A 20,135-nucleotide genomic window follows, 5' to 3' on the forward strand; every position below is an offset into this window, starting at 1 on the left:
ATGCTGACCAGCAGCCACATCCAGGGGCCGAAGGGGTTATGGAGGTTGGGGTCCCACCCCTTCAACACCTTGTCGTAGGTCAGACCGGGCTGCCGGTCCACACGTCCACACAGGCCCGCTACCAACCCCCAAACTCTCTGTGCATGCCCACAGTCCCAAAACACGTGACTGATGGTCTCGTCCTCGCTGCACTCGGGTCTGGGGCAGCGGGGGTGTCTGGTCAGCTTATGCCTATGTAAGACGTCCCTGACTGGCAGCTTACCATGAAGGCACTGCCAGTTCAGGTCCTGCAGCCTCTGATCCAACCCCTTTGGCTGGATTCTCGCCCATGTGCCTTCCTCCAGGCCCAGCATGGCCAGAGTATCCCTATGACCAAGCAAAGCCCTGTAAAGCACTCTATGTTTGGTCCAGGCCTCTGTCTTAACACCTGCCTGAATAGATTTACTCCACTTAACAGCATGGCTGTAGTGGGCCGGCAGGGTCTCAACCTTGGGGCCGAGGTTGGTCCACGACGCCATCAGGCGTCTCATGGGGAGAGCCAGCCACAGACGCACAAAGTGCTGATGGGGGTGCTCGATGGGAGCTGCCAGGCGCATGCAGAGCTGCGAGAAGTACAGGCAGTCAAGCTTGAGAGGAAAGTCAATAACGTCCCTCCCCCCACTGTCCTTTCCGAGATACATCACTTCCCTACGCACGTACTCGTACCTGCCCCCCCAGACGAGGTTGAAAACATCTCTCGGCAGGCTTCTACACAAGAAGCGGGGCAAAGGGTACACATGTGCAAGGTAGAGCAGGGTGGGAAGAATATCCACTTTTAAGGCTAAGACCTTACCTTGGAAGGACAGGGACCTGGACTTCCACAGTCCGATCTTCCGCCTGGCGATCGCCAACCGCTCCTCCCAGTTCAAACCGGCGGCACCATCCGAGAGGAAGTTGACCCCCAACACTTTGAGAAGTCCGTCACAGAGGGTGAGACCACCCGCGACGTCCTCCCTCGCCTTCCAGCTGCCGAAATACTTGGCCACCGACTTACCGAGGTTGAGCGTCGCGCCGGAGGCCCAACCGAACGCATGAACAAGGCTCATGGCATGACCGAGAGACTGATCCGAGCAGACGAAAAGGGTGGTCTCGTCTGCATACTGGGTCAGTTTAACAGTTTTCCCCCAACTTCCTGGGATAAGAAGGCCATCGACCCCGGGGTGGGTGCGAATGGCGCACGCCAGTGGCTCTATATAGAGCGCGTAGAGGAGGGGGGAGAGGGGACATCCCTGCCTCACTCCACTCAGCTGGGGCACCAAGTCACTCAGGAAGCCATTGATAACAACATGTCTCTCAACTTCGTTATACAAAGTGTGTAACCACCCCAGGTAATTGGGTCCAAAGCCAAACTTACCCAATACTTGAAACAGGAAGCGGTGATCTACCCGGTCAAAGGCTTTCTCCTGGTCCAAGCTGACCAGCAGGAGAGGGAGGTTCCTGTCCTCCACCCAGGCGATGGCGTCGCGGATGAGATGGAGGTTCCACGTCGCCGATCGACCCGGTACTCCACACGTCCATGAGCCATGGCCTTTTTCAGGCGTTCGGTAAGGGTCTTTGCGATGAGCTTTGTGTCTACACAAAGCATGGTCAGGGGCCTCCAGTTGCCAAGGTCGGCACGATCATCCTTCTTGTGCAACAGAGAAAGGACCCCTGACCTCATGCTCCTAGTGAGCAAACCCCGGCGCTGAACGTCCTCTACAACCTGCAGTAATTCCGGCCCGAGGACATCCCAAAAAGTGGAATAAAATTCCACCGGGAGCCCATCAAGGCCCGGTACCTTGCGGCGGATCATCTTGCCAAGCACTGCGGTCAGCTCGGCCAAGGTGATGGGGGCTTCTAAGCCGTCCCGAATGTCACTGGGAAGACAAGGTGAGATATTGTCTAGGAACCGCTCCCCTGCAACCGGGTCCGTGTCCCTAACCTTAAAAAGATTAAAATAAAACAGTTTAGCAACCTCCAGCATATCCGGTGTTGTTGGTGCCATATCGCCGTTTGAGGCACGGAGAGAGACAAAGCTCTTCTCCTCCCGGGCTTCCCTGGCTCTGTGGGAAAAAAGGGCATTGCACTTTTCATTATTTTCCAAGAGACACATTTTGTCGCGGAGCATTAGGGCCGAGGCAGCCTGTTCATGCAGGCGCCTCAGCTCACCCTTTATGCCTAGCAGTCGCTCGTGATCGATGGCGCCCCCATTGTTGTGAGCGGCGTATTCATCCCGCAACCTTCTCTCCAGCTGCAGAATGGAGAATTTCTTCTCCATCCTGCGCTGCTTGCTATAATGCATGGAGAAGGTTCGGATCCTGTCCTTCACACTCTCCCACCATCCGGCCACGGAGGGGAAGGTAGGCTTGTCCTTCTGCCACTCGGAGAAGTGATCTAAAAAAAGGTGTCTAAAATCGCTCTCCTCCAGGATCTGCAGGTTCATTTTCCAATAGCCGCCCCCATATACAGGGGCGTCTATGGAAACAGTGGCCTCCACTGCCAAGTGGTCAGAGGGCCACTGTGGGGAGAGGGACACCTTTTTAAAAACAACGGGGGGTGAAGCTAAAATGTAGTCGATGCGACTGCTGGCTCTGCGACTGTTATGCCAGGTGAAGCCCGGCATGCTACGGTTGCATGTTTTAAAACCATCAACAAGTTTAAAGGAACGAAAATGCCCTGAGCTGACATCCTGTCTACCCTCCAACGAGATGTTAAAGTCCCCTCCTAAAATCAAGTGTCGATCTGTGACACAGAACGGGGACAACTCTTCAAAGAGAGTTATATGGGACGAGGCCTCCACTGGAGTGTAGACACATATGGCCTGGAGGCGCTGTCCCCTCCATGTGGCGTCCACTCCCAAAACCCTGCCTTGAAGAACGATGAACGATCTTTCTTCTTCAAAGGCGCGGTCGCCAAAAAGGATCCCGACGCCTGAGGAGTGGACACCACCTACTCTCCAGTAGGATCTACCCCTCTTCCATTGTCGTGAAAAGAGAGCCTTGTCCCGCTGGTCCCGGAGTTGGACTTCCTGCAGAAAACAAATGCTGAAGGGAGAAGATGCCAGCTGATTAAAAACAGATGTGCGCTTTAATCAGATGTCCCCCATACTAATTAAATAATTTTAAATAGAAAAATGACATAAAATCACACATTTTTACTCTCTTAAATCCTGAAATGTAACTAATAAGTGAAAGCAATCTTGTCATTTTTCATCAAAAATTTAGTTTAACTAAGAATTGTAATCAAAATCAATGATCATATGATAGCGCTCAATATTTTAGACACAAATCAGCAAACATTCAATTATTTTTTCAACATTTTAAGAAAATAATATATGAAAATGTAGGTGTGACGGGGTTGAGACTAGCATAACGAGGATTGCTGGGATTGCTGCGAGAGAGTGGTGTTGAGCTGCAGCGATTGTTTGGGATTGTTTTTTTTTTGGAGTGTTTTGAGTGTTTGTGTGCTTTACCTGTTTACGTGGGTGGCTGTTTATTTCTATTTATTGTTCTTATTTCGGTCAGCGTGAGTGCTTGTCTGTCCTGTCTGTTAATCAACAGCGCGATTATTACCGACAGAGAGCTGCGGGTGTCGCGTGCGCGGCGTTTTTCTGTCCGCGTTTAAACTCCGTAACAAACACCCGCGGGGCGATTATAACTAATAACATCTAACGTCGGTATCGCTACCAAGCGTCGGAAAAGGACAGTTGCTCCTGAGCTTTGCTCGGTCGCCAGTCGGGGCCGGGAGGACATTTTCCACTTTTTTCCCGCTCCGGCAGTAGCCTGCTGTGAGGGGGTTTTTGTGGTTTTTCGACCTCCCAAGAGCAACTTCGATTTCGCCTTGTTTTTAGTTCATACTTGGTTCAGGCAGAAGTTCTTCTGGTAAGTAGTAGTAAGTTTATCAGGTTTAAAATTTTTAATAAAATAATAATTAAGTTCCGTTTTAACACAAGTAATAACTTATTTTAGTGTACTACGCACGTTACTGCATTTATTGTTACGCAAATTAATCTTTATAGTTAAATACACTATATAAATTTACTGGGCTGGGAGTACGGGGTCATAGTGAGTTAGTTAATTATGGGGCCAGCTCAGTGTTGCGTTTGCAAGATGTTTGCCCTTCTGGACGTTAGTGTCCAGTCGGACTTCATCTGCGAGCGATGTAAGCTAGTGGACTCACTCATGGTCAAGGTTCGCGACCTTGAGGAGCAACTGGCTCGCATCCAATGCAACAGTGAGTTAGATGAGCTAGTTGATACGCCGTTTAGGGAGACGGTGTGTACGCCACTAACGGGGGGGAGGGAGAATGAAGAGCAGAGAGGTCGAGAGAGCTGGGTGACCGTAGGTCGTAGACGCAGGAAAAGGCGTACACACGTTACAGAGGCGGCATCACCTGAGGTGTCTGTGTCTAACAGGTTTCAGGTGCTTCCAGCTTTAGAGCTGGAAGGGACTGGGGAAGCAGGTGGGCCCTTGGGCACTGAGGAGCCCCCTCCCCCCAGAAAGAGGGAGGTTGTGGTAGTGGGGGATTCAATTATTAGGGGAGTAGACAGTTATGTGTGCACGCGTGATAGAGGGTCCCGTACGGTGTCTTGCCTGCCTGGTGCCCAGGTAGGAGACCTTCCAGATCGTGTGGACAAGCTTTTGGCCCCAGCTGGGGTGGATCCAGTTGTCGTGGTGCATGTTGGCACCAACGACATAGGCAAGGGTAGAAGGGCTGTTCTACAGGATAAATTTATAGAAGTCGCCAATAAGCTTAGAAGCAGAACGTCCATGGTGGTATTTTCCGAAATACTCCCCGTGCCACGCGCAAGTGAGGCTAAGTTAGCTGAGATAAGGAGATTAAATGCGTGGCTAAAAGGATGGTGTAGGAAAGAGGGGTTTAGGTTTATGGGGCACTGGAGGACCTTCTGGAACAGGTGGGACCTGTTCAAGCCGGATGGGTTGCATCTGAACCGGAGGGGAACCAGTGTACTGGGAAGGCGTATTTGTAGAGTAGTTGAGGAATGTTTAAACTAGGGACTGGGGGGGCAGGGAGGTTAGTTAAGTATGTAACTGGGGGGAAACGGAAAGCCCAAAAAAATCATATTATAAGTAGGCACTGTAATAAGCCTACCCTTTGTTGTCTGTATCTAAACGCCAGGAGTATTAGGAATAAAATTCATGATATAGAGGCTCTTATCTCATCGGACTCTTATGATATTATAGCAATAACTGAAACGTGGTTGAGTGATAAGGATGGACAAGAATATAATATGGATGGTTACACATTGTTCCGTAAAGACCGTATAGGTAAGAAGGGAGGTGGTGTTGCAGTATATGTAAAGGAAATCTTGCAGGCAAGGGAGCTTACTGATATAAGTAAAAGTACGGAAGCTATATGGGTAAAATTAGATGCTACAAACTCAAATAGCCTAATTGTCGGTGTTTGTTACAGAGCACCCAATGTAGCTGCTGAGGAAAGCAGATTGTTATACAGTGATATTAGGATTATGAGCAATAAAAATGATGTGGTAGTTATGGGTGATTTTAATCTACCGGGGATACAGTGGGACATTGTTGCTGGCTCTTCTGAAAATGAACTTGAGATGGTGGAATTAGTACAGGATTGTTTTTTTACTCAGTTTGTTAACACCCCTACCAGGGGAGATGCCATTCTTGATCTTGTTTTGTCTAATAACCAGGACAGGATTGGTAAATTAGATGTTTTAGAACCACTTGACAGTAGCGATCATAACATGGTTAAATTTGAGGTTAAGTTTAGTGCCCGAAGAGCAAAGTCCAAATCAAAAATATATAATGTTAGGAAGGCTAACTTCAATTGTATGAGATTAAAACTAGAAACCGTGAACTGGATGGAGTTAAATAACAAAACTGTTGAAGAGGCATGGGAATTTTTTAAAAGCACATTATTGCAAGTACAAGAGGACTTCATACCTGTTTCTAGCAAAAATAAATCTAGGAAATTGCAACCTAGGTGGTTTAATAGGGACATAAAGTATAAAGTAAGGAGGAAAAGGGCTTTGTTCCAGAGATGGAAAATAACTGATGATGACATAATAAAGCAAGAGTATCTAAATCTACAGGCTGAATTAAAAAATGACATTAGACGAGCTAAAAGGAATGTCGAAAGGAAGATCGCATTGGAGGCTAAGGATGACGTTAAAAGTTTCTTCCAGTATTTTAACTCTAAAAGAGCTCTAAAAGCTGAAATTACTAATCTGCAGGATAGTAAGGGTCTTATAATTGAAAACGACATTGACATAGTAAATGAGTTCAATGATAGTTTTGCACGGGTATTCACTGTCGAGGACACTAGTAACTTACCAGTTCTTATTACTAATTCAACATCGTCTATAACTAATATATATATAACTGAAGCTGATGTTTTGCAAAGCCTAGCTAAGCTCAAAATAAATAAATCACAGGGCCCTGATGGCATCTTACCTATAGTGTTAAAAGAGATGAGGGATATTATTTGCCGACCCTTAACATTACTGTTTCAAAAATCCTTATCTGAAGGTGTGGTACCTTCTGATTGGAAGCATGCCAACATAACGCCCATTTTCAAAAAAGGGGATAGAAGTAATTTGTCAAACTATAGGCCAATCAGTCTAACTTGTATAACTGGTAAAGTTATGGAGGCTATAATCAAAGAGAAAATGGTAGATTACCTGGACTCAAATAACATTTTGAGGGATAGCCAGCATGGATTTAGGAGAGGTAGATCCTGTTTAACAAATCTGTTGGAGTTTTTTGAGGAAGCTACTCAGGAAGTTGATGATAAGAAGGCCTATGATGTCATCTATTTAGATTTCCAAAAGGCTTTTGATGTTGTTCCCCACAAGAGGCTCTCACTTAAACTCAAAGCGACAGGTATTTTAGGAACTGTAGCGACTTGGATTGATAACTGGTTAACGGATAGGAAGCAGCGAGTAGTTATAAGAGGCTCGATGTCACAGTGGGCCTGCGTTCATAGTGGGGTACCGCAGGGTTCAATTTTAGGACCACTTTTGTTCCTAATTTACATAAATGATATAGACACCAATATATACAGTAAACTGGTGAAATTTGCAGATGACACCAAGGTGGGTGGTGTAGCAGATACTGAACTAGCGGCTCAGCAGCTACAGCGGGATCTTAATTTAATTAGTGACTGGGCTGACACCTGGCAGATGAAATTTAACATAGACAAATGTAAGGTACTCCATGTAGGGAGCAGAAATATAAAGTACAGGTATTTTATGGGACCTACTGAAATAAAGGTAGCTGATTATGAGAAAGACCTTGGTGTGTATGTTGATGCTTCCATGTCTCATTCTCGCCAGTGTGGGGAAGCAATAAAAAAGGCCAATAGGATGTTGGGGTACATCTCCAGGTGTGTGGAGTTTAAGTCAAGGGAGGTAATGCTAAGATTATACAATTCCTTGGTGAGACCTCACCTAGAATATTGTGTACAGGTTTGGTCACCATATCTTAAAAAGGACATAGCGGCCTTAGAAAAGGTGCAGCGTAGGGCCACAAGAATGATTCCTGGTCTTAGAGGAATGTCATACGAGGAAAGGTTATTTGAGCTAAATCTGTTCAGCCTCAAGCAAAGGAGACTGAGGGGGGACATGATCCAGGTCTATAAGATTCTAACAGGTTTGGATGCTGTTCAACCGAATAGTTACTTCAGCATTAGTTCAAATACAAGAACTCGTGGCCATAGGTGGAAATTAGCGGGAGAACATTTCAAACTGGATTTAAGGAAGCACTTCTTTACACAGCGTGTAGTCAGAGTATGGAATAGTCTTCCTGATAACGTAGTGCAAGCTGAATCCTTGGGTTCCTTTAAATCAGAGCTAGATAAGATTTTAACAACTCTGAGCTATTAGTTAAGTTCTCCCCAAGCGAGCTCGATGGGCCGAATGGCCTCCTCTCGTTTGTATAGTTCTTATGTTCTTATGTTCTTATGTTCTTATAACAGGGTTGAAGATGGTAACGGGGTTGAAGAGACAAATACATATAAACAGTTGTTTACTCTCAAATTCAATGTATAGGACTTTCCATTAGCATTATATCTCACTTTGTAACCATAGGAAGGACACCACATACAAATTGCAGTAGAATTAAGTGTTATTAATTTAAAGTAAAAACAACCACAACAGCATATTAACAAGTAACAAACATTGTAAAGTGAATTGCTCAAATGTAACATAATGTGTGTGTGTGTGTGTATGTGAGGGTGTGTGTGTGTGTGTGTGTGTGCACGTGCGTGCGCTGTAACTTGGAACTGTGTATGTTTGCGCTGAAACTGGGCATCGTGTGTGTGTGTGTGTGTGTGTGTGTGTATGTGTGTGTGTCAGCTCTAGCCGGGGGCTGTGTGTGTCTGTTTGTGTTGTAACTGGGCACTGTGTGTGTGTGTGCACTGTGACTGGGCACTTTTTGTGTTTGTGTTTATCCATGTGTGTGTGCGCTGTAACTGGGCACTGTGTGTGTGTGTGGGTTTGCATAGATCACATTTGATAAAATTGTCCCCAAAGTGCAGTAAAACACACACATACACACACACACATACACAATAAATGTACCTTGTGAATTATCATCATAACCGTGGGAAAATTATTTTTCTATTTTCTTGCTGCCATCTCCTGGCCGAATGTAAGTATTGCAATTACCAGAAATGATCATTTTTAATGTTTTTAAATGGTAGTACTCAATTTTGGCCACCAGACGGCAACATAAAATGTGTGTGTGCAGTAACAGGGCACTGTGTCTGTGTGTGTGAGCTCTAGCCGGGGGCTGTGTGTGTTTGTGTGTGCTGTAATAGGGAACTGTGTGAATGTGTGTGAGCTCTGACCGGGGGCTCTGTGTGTGTGTGTGTGTGCTCTAACTGGGCGCTGTGTGTGTGTGTGTGTGCTGTAACAGGGCACTGTGTCTGTGTGTGTGGGCTGTATCAGCACACAGTGTGTGAGTGTTTGTGCTCTAAGTGGGCGTTGTGTGTGTGTGTGCTGTAGCTGGGCACTGTGTGTGTGGGTTTGCATAGATCACATTTGATAAAATTGTCCCCAAAGTGCAGTAAAACACACACATACACAATAAATTTACCTTGTGAATTATAATAACCGTGGGAAAATTATTGTTCTATTTTCTTGCTGCCATCTCCTGGCCGAATGTAAGTATTGCAATTACCAGGCATTACTTAAAGCTTCTGCAACCTGAGAAATGCTTCCACAGGTGGCTGGGGCTTGAGTGTGGACCAATACGGGGGTGAGATTCAGCTAGGGTAGCATAATGCAGGTAGGTAACTATCACAGAAGTGTAACAGGACCGTTGCAAAACCATAACACACCGGTTAGAGGTCAGTCTTCCTCCTCTGTTGTGGGAGTCATTGTATTTGTATTTCTGTGAGGCATTTCTATGGATCAGCTGAGAAACAATAGACTTTGAGGTGTATCACAGGGACTGACTAATAGCAGTGCCCCAAAGCCCTAGGTTGTTTTTACGGTTGACAAGATTGAAAACGTTCCTGTTCTCTATCCATGAATGTAATGACTTCCTGCATGGTGACACAGGAGAAGAAGACTGAAAGGGAAGCTAGGAGAAGGAGGGTGTGTGCGGTGTCGCTCTGTTAAGATCTACGAGGTCTTTGCTCCAGGAGGCCTGGACATTGCAGGCAGGCAGCTATTTACCTTTAATCAGCTGTGCCAATTATGCAGAATCAATGACTTCTTGTGGTGTCCTTTGTTCCCCTTGATATGGCCTTCAGGATGCTGCAGGCAAGGTTCTGGACCACTGGACTATCATGTCCCGGGAGGAGGAGATCTGTCCATCTAGGAGAAAGAAGGCCAGGCCATCGCAGTGCCCTCATCAAAGACTGACTCTGACATCAGGACTTTCATCGAGAGCAACAACCGCTCTCGTAGCCCCAGCCTGCTGACGCACCTCGAGAACAGCAGTCTCTCCACTATACACCACTTTGAGAACATCCCCAACAGCCTGGCCTTCCTGCTTCCTTTCCAGTACATCAACCCAGTGTCTGCCCCCATGCTGGGTCTGCCCCAAAATGGGCTCATGCTGGAGCAGCCAGGTCACAGGCCACGGGAGTCCAGTCTGCCAAACCTGAGTGACCCCAACGAGAGCAGTGAGTCGGAGGTGTCTCTCTCACCGTTCCGCTATGGGCAAAGCCCAGGCCTGGGGGGCACCGGTGTCACTGTGGCGATCGAGCCTAAGCCTGAGCCTGCTAGCGTAACAACCATCTCCCCGACCCCCACCTCCCAGCAGCCTCAACAGCAGCAAGCACCAATGCAGCAGCAGCCGGCTGGACTGAGTGAGCAACATGCATTTGTTAAGAGTGAGCAAGCCAAGAGCATCGTTACCTCGTCCTTCTCCTCCAAGATGCATCGCATGCGGCGCATGGGTTCTATCTCACGCAAGGGCCGAGTGTGCTGCAACGCATGCGGCAAGACCTTCTATGACAAGGGCACCCAGAGGATCCACTACAATGCTGTGCACCTGAAGATCAAGCACCGCTGCACTATCGAGGGCTGCAACATGGTGTTCAGCTCCCTGCGCAGCCTCAACCGGCACAGCGCCAACCCTAACCCCCGACTACACATGCCCATGCTGCGGAACAACCGTGACAAGGACCTCATCCGCTCCAGCGTTGGCTCTGGCACATCTGTCATCTCCAGCACCAAAAGCAGTTTGACTCTGACCAGCCCGGGACGGCCACCTCTTGGCTTCACTACCCCACCGCTCGAGCCCATGCTGCAGTCTCCCCTGCAAAGTTCTCTGATCTTCCCATCCTTGAAATCAGTCCAGCCAGTACAACCGATACCCCCATTCTATTGTGCGCTGTTGTCCCCTGGGGATCTTGTCAGTTCACCGGTCTCCCTGCCCACCAGCTCCATACTCCCTCCGGCCTCTAACAACATGTCTCTCATGGAGCAGCAGGCCTCGGCCTCTGGCTCCCACAATCCTCTAGTGGCCGAGGCAGGGCTTGTCAGCCACAAGCTGCCTGGTACTGGCATCCAGGAACATTTTGTTGACCCCACACCCAAGAAGAAGCCCCGCAAATCCAGCATGCCAGTGAAAATTGAGGAGGTCATCAGCGTGGCTGATGTGTTCGACGACAAAGAGGAGGAGGAGGAGGAGGATGAGGAAGGGGTCAGGGTCCTGAATGGAATGACTAGCACCCAGGGATGCCACCATCCACATTCCCACCTTTACAACAACAGCAACCACAGTGGGGGCAGCAGCCAAGCATCTCCCAGCCGGGATGAGGTGAGCCCTGGGCTGACACTGAGGAGCATTCTCCAGCTGGAGCAGGATGAAGCTCGGACTACCAGCAAGAGGTGGAGGGGGCCAGCGAAGGGGAGGGTGGCTCAAACAGGGCAGACTGGGTGAGGGGTGGTGCCAGGGAGGGGTTCCCAGAGCTGCCGGGCCAGGGGGTCGCCCCGAGTGCTGTCCCGTGCATGCTGTGCCACAAACCATACAGCTGCAAGGGCACTCGCTTCAAGACGGTACATCTGCACCAGATGCAGCGCCGCAAGGTTCCGGGCTGCAGCCTCACATTCTCCTCGACGCGGAGCTGCAACCAGCAGAGCAGAACCCCAGCTGCGCCGGCATGTGGCCAAATGACTGCCCCCCACCCCCAGGCCTCCTACTTTCACACTGTACTTGTGGAAGTCTCTAGACGCGCTTGGATGGGTAGCTCTGCTGCTGCTGCATCCCTGTGGCCCCAACACGTCCTGTCGCTTCCATGGAAACCCTCGTCCATCTCCAAAGAAACTGTTCGGACACTTCTTTTGTGACTGTTGCTCGCAGAAATGGTAGTAATAAGAAGAGAGCCTTCTCGGTGTATTATTAGTGTAATAATAGCTTTTAAATGACCCATTAACAGAGCATGACAGCCTCATCTGTAAATAACATCCCAGAGGGTTCTTTATGTAAAAAATGTACTGAGGGTGTCAGTGCCCATGCTTGTTTCATTTCATGGCACCTCCAGCTCTCAGACTGAAGGAAAATGTAGCCTCTAGCTCATTTGATTTCTTTATTTTCACTTTGATGCACACTTCAGACTAAAAAAAAAGCTCAAATTCTTTTATAAATGTACCAATGCAGAGAAGGCCTGCATGCTTTTGGCTTCTGAACATAGGATTTGTTCTTTGTGTTGCCACATTTGTATGTTGACCCAGTCTTGCACTTTTCAAGTCTACAAGGGGATGTGTAATATTTTGTGTGTCTTGAGGTCACCTGCCTCTAAGGTGTTTTAAGAAAATGCTGATGACATGATTTTCTGCTTTCCATTTGAAACAACCATTGAGTCTTAGCGCAATAGCAGATAAGCCGAGTAATATTAATCTCTGCTTTTAGCTCTCATAAGAGCAGCCCAAGTGCTGTTCAAGGTATTGTTCAGAGAAAGATCTCTGAGGTGTTCCCAGGGAGTGATCTCTGAGGTATCATCCAGAGTGTGATATCCAAGCTTAGTTGTTACTTCATTAATGTTCCTTCCAGAAGTTGACAAGATTTCTGTATCTCTATATTATTTACATTTTAATGCTTCATTTAAGGTGATCCAGGTGCTTTCTGAAGACTGCATAAATCAAGCATGTATTTGAACTTAACTGTGACGAAAAACAAATGAAGTGTTTTCATATTTCAGGCTGGGGACACAAGCGTAAGACACGAGTTTTAAGTTTGCTCTCCAGAAAATCTGGCCACAAGTCACTTTGGGTCCTCACTTAGTGTTCTGATGTGCTGTACCGTCACTAGTGGTGCATAAGTATAGGTAGCCACTGGAGACAAACTTCACCAGATCATTCAGCATTTGGATATACACTCACCTAAAGGATTATTAGGAACACCTGTTAAATTTCTCATTAATGCAATTATCTAATCAACCAATCACATGGCAGTTGCTTCAATGCATTTAGGGGTGTGGTCCTGGTCAAGACAATCTCCTGCGGTCTGTTTCACAAAGCAGGATTACTTGCTTAGCCGGATAACTTGCCAGATTTAAGGTAGTCTGAGCTAAATAGACCTTATTTTCATCAACTTACATTTAGCCCAGGCTACCTTACCTTAGTATTTCACAATCTGCTCAGTTACTGGGATTTTCACGCACAACCATTTCTAGGGTTTACAAAGAATGGTGTGCAAAGGGAAAAACATCCAGTATGCGGCAGTCCTGTGGGCGAAAATGCCTTGTTGATGCTAGAGGTCAGAGGAGAATGGGCCGACTGATTCAAGCTGATAGAAGAGCAACTTTGGCTGAAATAACCACTCGTTACAACTGAGGTATGCAGCAAAGCATTTGTGAAGCCACAAAACGCACAACCTTGAGGCGGATGGGCTACAACAGCAGAAGACCCCACCGGGTACCACTCATCTCCACTACAAATAGGAAAAAGAGGCTACAATTTGCACGAGCTCACCAAAATTGGACAGTTGAAGACTGGAAAAATGTTGCCTGGTCTGATGAGTCTCGATTTCTGTTGAGACATTCAAATGGTAGAGTCAGAATTTGGCGTAAACAGAATGAGAACATGGATCCATCATGCCTTGTTACCACTGTGCAGGCTGGTGGTGGTGGTGTAATGGTGTGGGGGATGTTTTCTTGGCACACTTTAGGCCCCTTAGTGCCAATTGGGCATCGTTTAAATGCCACGGCCTACCTGAGCATTGTTTCTGACCATGTCCATCCCTTTATGACCACCATGTACCCATCCTTTTATGACCACCATGTACCCATCCTCTGATGGCTACTTCCAGCAGGATAATGCACCATGTCACAAAGCTCAAATCATTTCAAATTGGTTTATTGAACATGACAATGAGTTCACTGTACTAAAATGGCCCCCACAGTCACCAGATCTCAACCCAATAGAGCATCTTTGGGATGTGGTGGAACGGGAGCTTCGTGCCCTGGATGTGCATCCCACAAATCTCCATCAACTGCAAGATGCTATCCTATCAATATGGGCCAACATTTCTAAAGAATGCTTTCAGCACCTTGTTGAATCAATGCCACGTAGAATTAAGGCAGTTCTGAAGGCGAAAGGTGGTCAAACACCGTATTAGTATGGTGTTCCTAATAATCCTTTAGGTGAGTGTATGTTGTATCTGTATGAATTTTGGTGTCGGACTGCAGCAGTAACTTGATGCCAGTCATTATCATGGCCACCTGCTTGCTGCGTATGAAGGTGTAGGTGCCGCATGAGGCTGCTGCAGTGGCGTCCCCGCTGTTATGAGTGCAGCTGTGCAAAGTGGAAATGAAGCCCAGCCCCCCCCCACATATAATACTCCTGTCTTATGAAATAAAACGATTCTTACAAAAACCAGGGGCAGTGATCATGGCAATCATAGGAGGCAGTCACATGATCATGTCAGTCATAGGAGGCAGTAATGTGATCATACCAAAGGAGGCAGTTACACAATCGAGCCAGTCACATGATCACACCACTCTCTGGAGGCAGTCACATGGTCATTGGAAGCAGTCATATGATCGCACCAAACACAGGAGGCAGTTGTGCAATCATTCCATTCAAAGGAGGCAGTCATATGATCACAGGAGGCAGTTACATGATCATGCCAATCACAACAGGCAGTCACCTGAGCACACCAATCACAGGAGGTATTCACAAATCAGGCCAGTTCCAGGAGGCAGTGACATGATCATGCTAACCACAGAGCTGACACTGAAAAGACTCCCTGTCAAATATTTATTTAAAGGATTGAGGACACCAACAGTGATTCTACTTAAACTTTAATTCACTTACTTTAATTAAAGTGTGGTATAAATCAACCTCTCTGATAACACATTGACGTATTGTCCCTGAATCACTGAAAATACTTGGTTAACATATGATTAATATGATTAACATGATTACTTATGCCATAAATTGCGTAACAACAATTACCTGGGCCAAACAAACCCATCCCTCACCTGTACTATTCACGCCTACTAGCAAATGAACTGTAGTGAAACCTCAGTGATTGGACTCATCAGCCTGAGTCAGATAGAGGACTGGATTGTTCCCAGCAAACTCTTGTTGTAATCGGTCATGTGTGGCCTTAAGGGGCTCCTCCACTGCCCGCGACTTAACATGTATGTAATAGTTTGGGGTCTATTTCTTTTCTTTTTTGCTTAAAGGTTTTCTACCTGACTACGTTATCTGGTGGCAACATTGGTTACCTTGCTGAGATCCAAATAAAAGGAAAATAAGGATAAAAGAAATAGTGGGTTTGCTTAGTCTGTCGAGTGGAATCCAGTTATACCTCCAAGTGGATGTTGTTATTCCTTTCAAGTTGGGGAAATTGCACAAAAGGAAAAGGGACAACTTGACAAGCACTCAGGTGTGGTCATAAAGGGATGGACACGGTCAGCGGCAGCACTCAGGTAGACTGGTCATAAAGGAATGGTCACGGTCAGCGGCAGCACTCAGGTAGGCTGTGGTCAAAAAGGGATGGACACGGTCAGCGGCAGCACTCAGGTAGGCTGTGGTCATAAAGGGATGGACACGGTCAGCGGCAGCACTCAGGTAGACTGGTCAAAAAGGGATGGACACGGTCAGCGGCAGCACTCAGGTAGGCTGTGGTCAAAAAGGGATGGACACGGTCAGCGGCAGAACTCAGGTAGACTGTGGTCATAAAGGGATGGACACAGTCAGCGGCAGCACTCAGGTAGACTGGTCAAAAAGGGATGGACACGGTCAGCGGCAGCACTAAGGTAGACTGGTCATAAAGGGATGAACACGGTCAGTGGCAGCACTCAGGTAGGCTGTGGTCATAAATGGATGAACACGGTCAGCGGCAGGACTCAGGTAGACTGTGGTCATAAAGAGATGGACACGGTCAGCGGCAGCACTCAGGTAGGCTGGTCATAAAGGGATGGACACGGTCAGCGGCAGCACTCAGGTAGACTGCGGTCATAAAGGGATGGACACGGTCAGCGGCAGCACTCAGGTAGACTGTGGTCATAAAGAGATGGACACGGTCAGCAGCAGCACTCAGGTAGGCTGCTCATAAAGGGATGGACACGGTCAGCGGTAGCACTCAGGTAGACTGCGGTCATAAAGGGATGGACACGGTCAGCGGCAGCACTCAGGTAGGCTGCGGTCATAAAGGGATTGACACGGTCAGCAGCAGCACTCAGGTAGACTGGTCATAAAGGGATGGACACGGTCAGCAGCAGCACGCAGGCAGGCTGTGGTCATAATGCGATGGACACGGTCAACGGCAGCACTCAGGTAGACTGGTCATAAAGGGATGGACACGGTCAGCGGCAGCACTAAGGTAGACTGGTCATATAGGGATGGACACGGTCAGCGGCAGCACTCAGGTAGACTGCGGTCATAAAGGGATGGACACGGTCAACAGCAGAACTCAGGTAGACTGTGGTCATAATGTGATGGACACGGTCAGCAGCAGAACTCAGGAAGACTGCGGTCATAATGTGATGGACACGGTCAGCAGCAGCACTGAGGTAGACTGTGGTCAAAAAGGGATGGACACGGTCAGCGGCAGTACTCAGGTAGGCTGTGGTCATAAAGGGATGAACACGGTCAGCAGCAGCACTCAGGTAGACTGGTCATAAAGGGATGGACACGGTCAGCGGCAGCACTAAGGTAGACTGGTCATAAAGGGATGAACACGGTCAGCGGCAGCACTCAGGTAGGCTGTGGTCATAAATGGATGAACACGGTCAGCGGCAGGACTCAGGTAGACTGTGGTCATAAAGAGATGGACACGGTCAGCGGCAGCACTCAGGTAGGCTGGTCATAAAGGGATGGACACGGTCAGCGGCAGCACTCAGGTAGACTGGTCATAAAGGGATGGACACGGTCAGCAGCAGCACGCAGGCAGGCTGTGGTCATAAAGCGATGGACACGGTCAGCGGCAGCACTCAGGTAGACTGGTCATAAAGGGATGGACACGGTCAGCGGCAGCACTCAGGTAGGCTGCGGTCATAAAGGGATGGACACGGTCAGCGGCAGCACTAAGGTAGACTGGTCATAAAGGGATGGACACGGTCAGCAGCAGCACTCAGGTAGGCTGCGGTCATAAAGGGATGGACACGGTCAGCGGCAGGACTCAGGTAGACTGTGGTCATAAAGAGATGGACACGGTCAGCGGCAGCACTCAGGTAGGCTGGTCATAAAGGGATGGACACGGTCAGCGGCAGCACTCAGGTAGACTGGTCATAAAGGGATGGACACGGTCAGCAGCAGCACGCAGGCAGGCTGTGGTCATAAAGCGATGGACACGGTCAGCGGCAGCACTCAGGTAGACTGGTCATAAAGGGATGGACACGGTCAGCGGCAGCACTCAGGTAGGCTGCGGTCATAAAGGGATGGACACGGTCAGCGGCAGCACTAAGGTAGACTGGTCATAAAGGGATGGACACGGTCAGCAGCAGCACTCAGGTAGGCTGCGGTCATAAAGGGATGGACAAGGTCAGCGGCAGCACTAAGGTAGACTGTGGTCATAAAGGGATGGACACGGTCAGCGGCAGCACTCAGGTAGGCTGGTCATAAAGGGATGGACACGGTCAGCGGCAGCACTCAGGTAGACTGGTCATAAAGGGATGGACACGGTCAGCAGCAGCACGCAGGCAGGCTGTGGTCATAAAGCGATGGACACGGTCAGCGGCAGCACTCAGGTAGACTGGTCATAAAGGGATGGACACGGTCAGCGGCAGCACTCAGGTAGGCTGCGGTCATAAAGGGATGGACACGGTCAGCGGCAGCACTAAGGTAGACTGGTCATAAAGGGATGGACACGGTCAGCAGCAGCACTCAGGTAGGCTGCGGTCATAAAGGGATGGACAAGGTCAGCGGCAGCACTAAGGTAGACTGTGGTCATAAAGGGATGGACACGGTCAGCGGCAGCACTCAGGTAGACTGGTCGTAAAGGGATGGACACGGTCAGCGGCAGAACTCAGGTAGACTGTGGTCAATAAGAGATGGACAAGGTCAGCGGCAGCACTCAGGTAGACTGTGGTCAAAAAGAGATGGATACGGTCAGCGGCAGAACTCAGGTAGACTGTGGTCAAAAAGAGATGGACACGGTCAGCGGCAGCACTCAGGTAGACTGTGGTCAAAAAGAGATGGATACGGTCAGCAGCAGCACTCAGGTAGGCTGCGGTCATAAAGGGATGGACACGGTCAGCGGCAGCAGCCAGGTAGACTGTGGTCATAAAGAGATTGACACGGTCAGCGGCAGCAGCCAGGTAGACTGTGGTCATAAAGAGATTGACACGGTCAGTGGCAGCACTCAGGTAGACTGCGGTCATAAAGGGATGGACACGGTCAGCGGCAGCACTCAGGTAGACTGCGGTCATAAAGGGATGGACACGGTCAGCGGCAGCACTCAGGTAGGCTGCGGTCATAAAGGGATGGACACGGTCAGCGGCAGCACTCAGGTAGACTGCGGTCATAAAGGGATGGACACGGTCAGCAGCAGCACTCAGGTAGGCTGTGGTCATAAAGGGATGGACACGGTCAGCGGCAGCACTCAGGTAGACTGCGGTCATAAAGGGATGGACACGGTCAGCGGCAGCACTCAGGTACACTGCGGTCATAAAGGGATGGACACGGTCAGCGGCAGCACTCAGGTAGACTGGGGTCATAAAGGGATGGACACGGTCAGCGGCAGCACTCAGGTAGACTGCGGTCATAAAGGGATGGACACGGTCAGCAGCAGCACTCAGGTAGACTGCGGTCATAAAGGGATGGACACGGTCAGCGGCAGCACTAAGGTAGACTGGTCATAAAGGGATGGACACGGTCAGCGGCAGCACTCAGGTAGGCTGCGGTCATAAAGGGATGGACACGGTCAGCGGCAGCACTCAGGTAGGCTGCGGTCATAAAGGGATGGACACGGTCAGCGGCAGCACTCAGGTAGACTGCGGTCATAAAGGGATGGACACGGTCAGCAGCAGCACTCAGGTAGGCTGTGGTCATAAAGGGATGGACACGGTCAGCGGCAGCACTCAGGTAGACTGCGGTCATAAAGGGTTGGACACGGTCAGCGGCAGCACTCAGGTACACTGCGGTCATAAAGGGATGGACACGGTCAGCGGCAGCACTCAGGTAGGCTGCGGTCATAAAGGGATGGACACGGTCAGCGGCAGCACTCAGGTAGACTGGTCATAAAGGGATGGACACGGTCAGCGGCAGCACTCAGGTAGACTGCGGTCATAAAGGGATGGACACGGTCAGCAGCAGCACTCAGGTAGACTGCGGTCATAAAGGGATGGACACGGTCAGCGGCAGCACTAAGGTAGACTGGTCATAAAGGGATGGACACGGTCAGCGGCAGCACTCAGGTAGGCTGCGGTCATAAAGGGATGGACACGGTCAGCGGCAGCACTCAGGTAGACTGCGGTCATAAAGGGTTGGACACGGTCAGCGGCAGCACTCAGGTACACTGCGGTCATAAAGGGATGGACACGGTCAGCGGCAGCACTCAGGTAGGCTGCGGTCATAAAGGGATGGACACGGTCAGCGGCAGCACTCAGGTAGACTGGTCATAAAGGGATGGACACGGTCAGCGGCAGCACTCAGGTAGACTGGTCATAAAGGTATGGACACGGTCAGCGGCAGCACTCAGGTAGACTGCGGTCATAAAGGGATGGATACGGTCAGCAGCAGCACTCAGGTAGGCTGCGGTCATAAAGGGATGGACACGGTCAGCGGCAGAACTCAGGTACACTGGGGTCATAAAGGGATGGACACGGTCAGCGGCAGCACTCAGGTAGACTGTGGTCATAATGCGATGGACACGGTCAGCAGCAGCACTCAGGTAGGCTGGTCATAAAGGGATGGACACGGTCAACAGCAGAACTCAGGTAGACTGTGGTCATAATGTGATGGACACGGTCAGCAGCAGAACTCAGGAAGACTGCGGTCATAATGTGATGGACACGGTCAGCAGCAGCACTGAGGTAGACTGTGGTCATAAAGGGATGGACACGGTCAGCGGCAGCACTCAGGTAGACTGTGGTCATAATGTGATGGACACGGTCAGCAGCAGAACTCAGGAAGACTGCGGTCATAATGTGATGGACACGGTCAGCAGCAGCACTGAGGTAGACTGTGGTCATAAAGGGATGGACACGGTCAACAGCAGAAC

General features: G+C 49.2%; 1 protein-coding gene across 1 annotated transcript; it reads left to right on the forward strand.

Annotated features, from left to right (window-relative positions):
• The first annotated feature begins 9,290 nt into the window (after positions 1 to 9,290).
• LOC140591830 (zinc finger protein basonuclin-2-like) lies at positions 9,291 to 11,405 on the forward strand. The gene is given in 3 exon segments (XM_072713266.1): positions 9,291 to 9,296; positions 9,766 to 9,820; positions 9,823 to 11,405. Coding segments are annotated over 3 exon segments (1,644 nt in total).
• Positions 11,406 to 20,135: the final 8,730 nt, after the last annotated feature.

The sequence above is a fragment of the Paramormyrops kingsleyae genome, chromosome 6 (assembly GCF_048594095.1).
Source record: "Paramormyrops kingsleyae isolate MSU_618 chromosome 6, PKINGS_0.4, whole genome shotgun sequence".
NCBI classification, from domain to species: domain Eukaryota; kingdom Metazoa; phylum Chordata; class Actinopteri; order Osteoglossiformes; family Mormyridae; genus Paramormyrops; species Paramormyrops kingsleyae.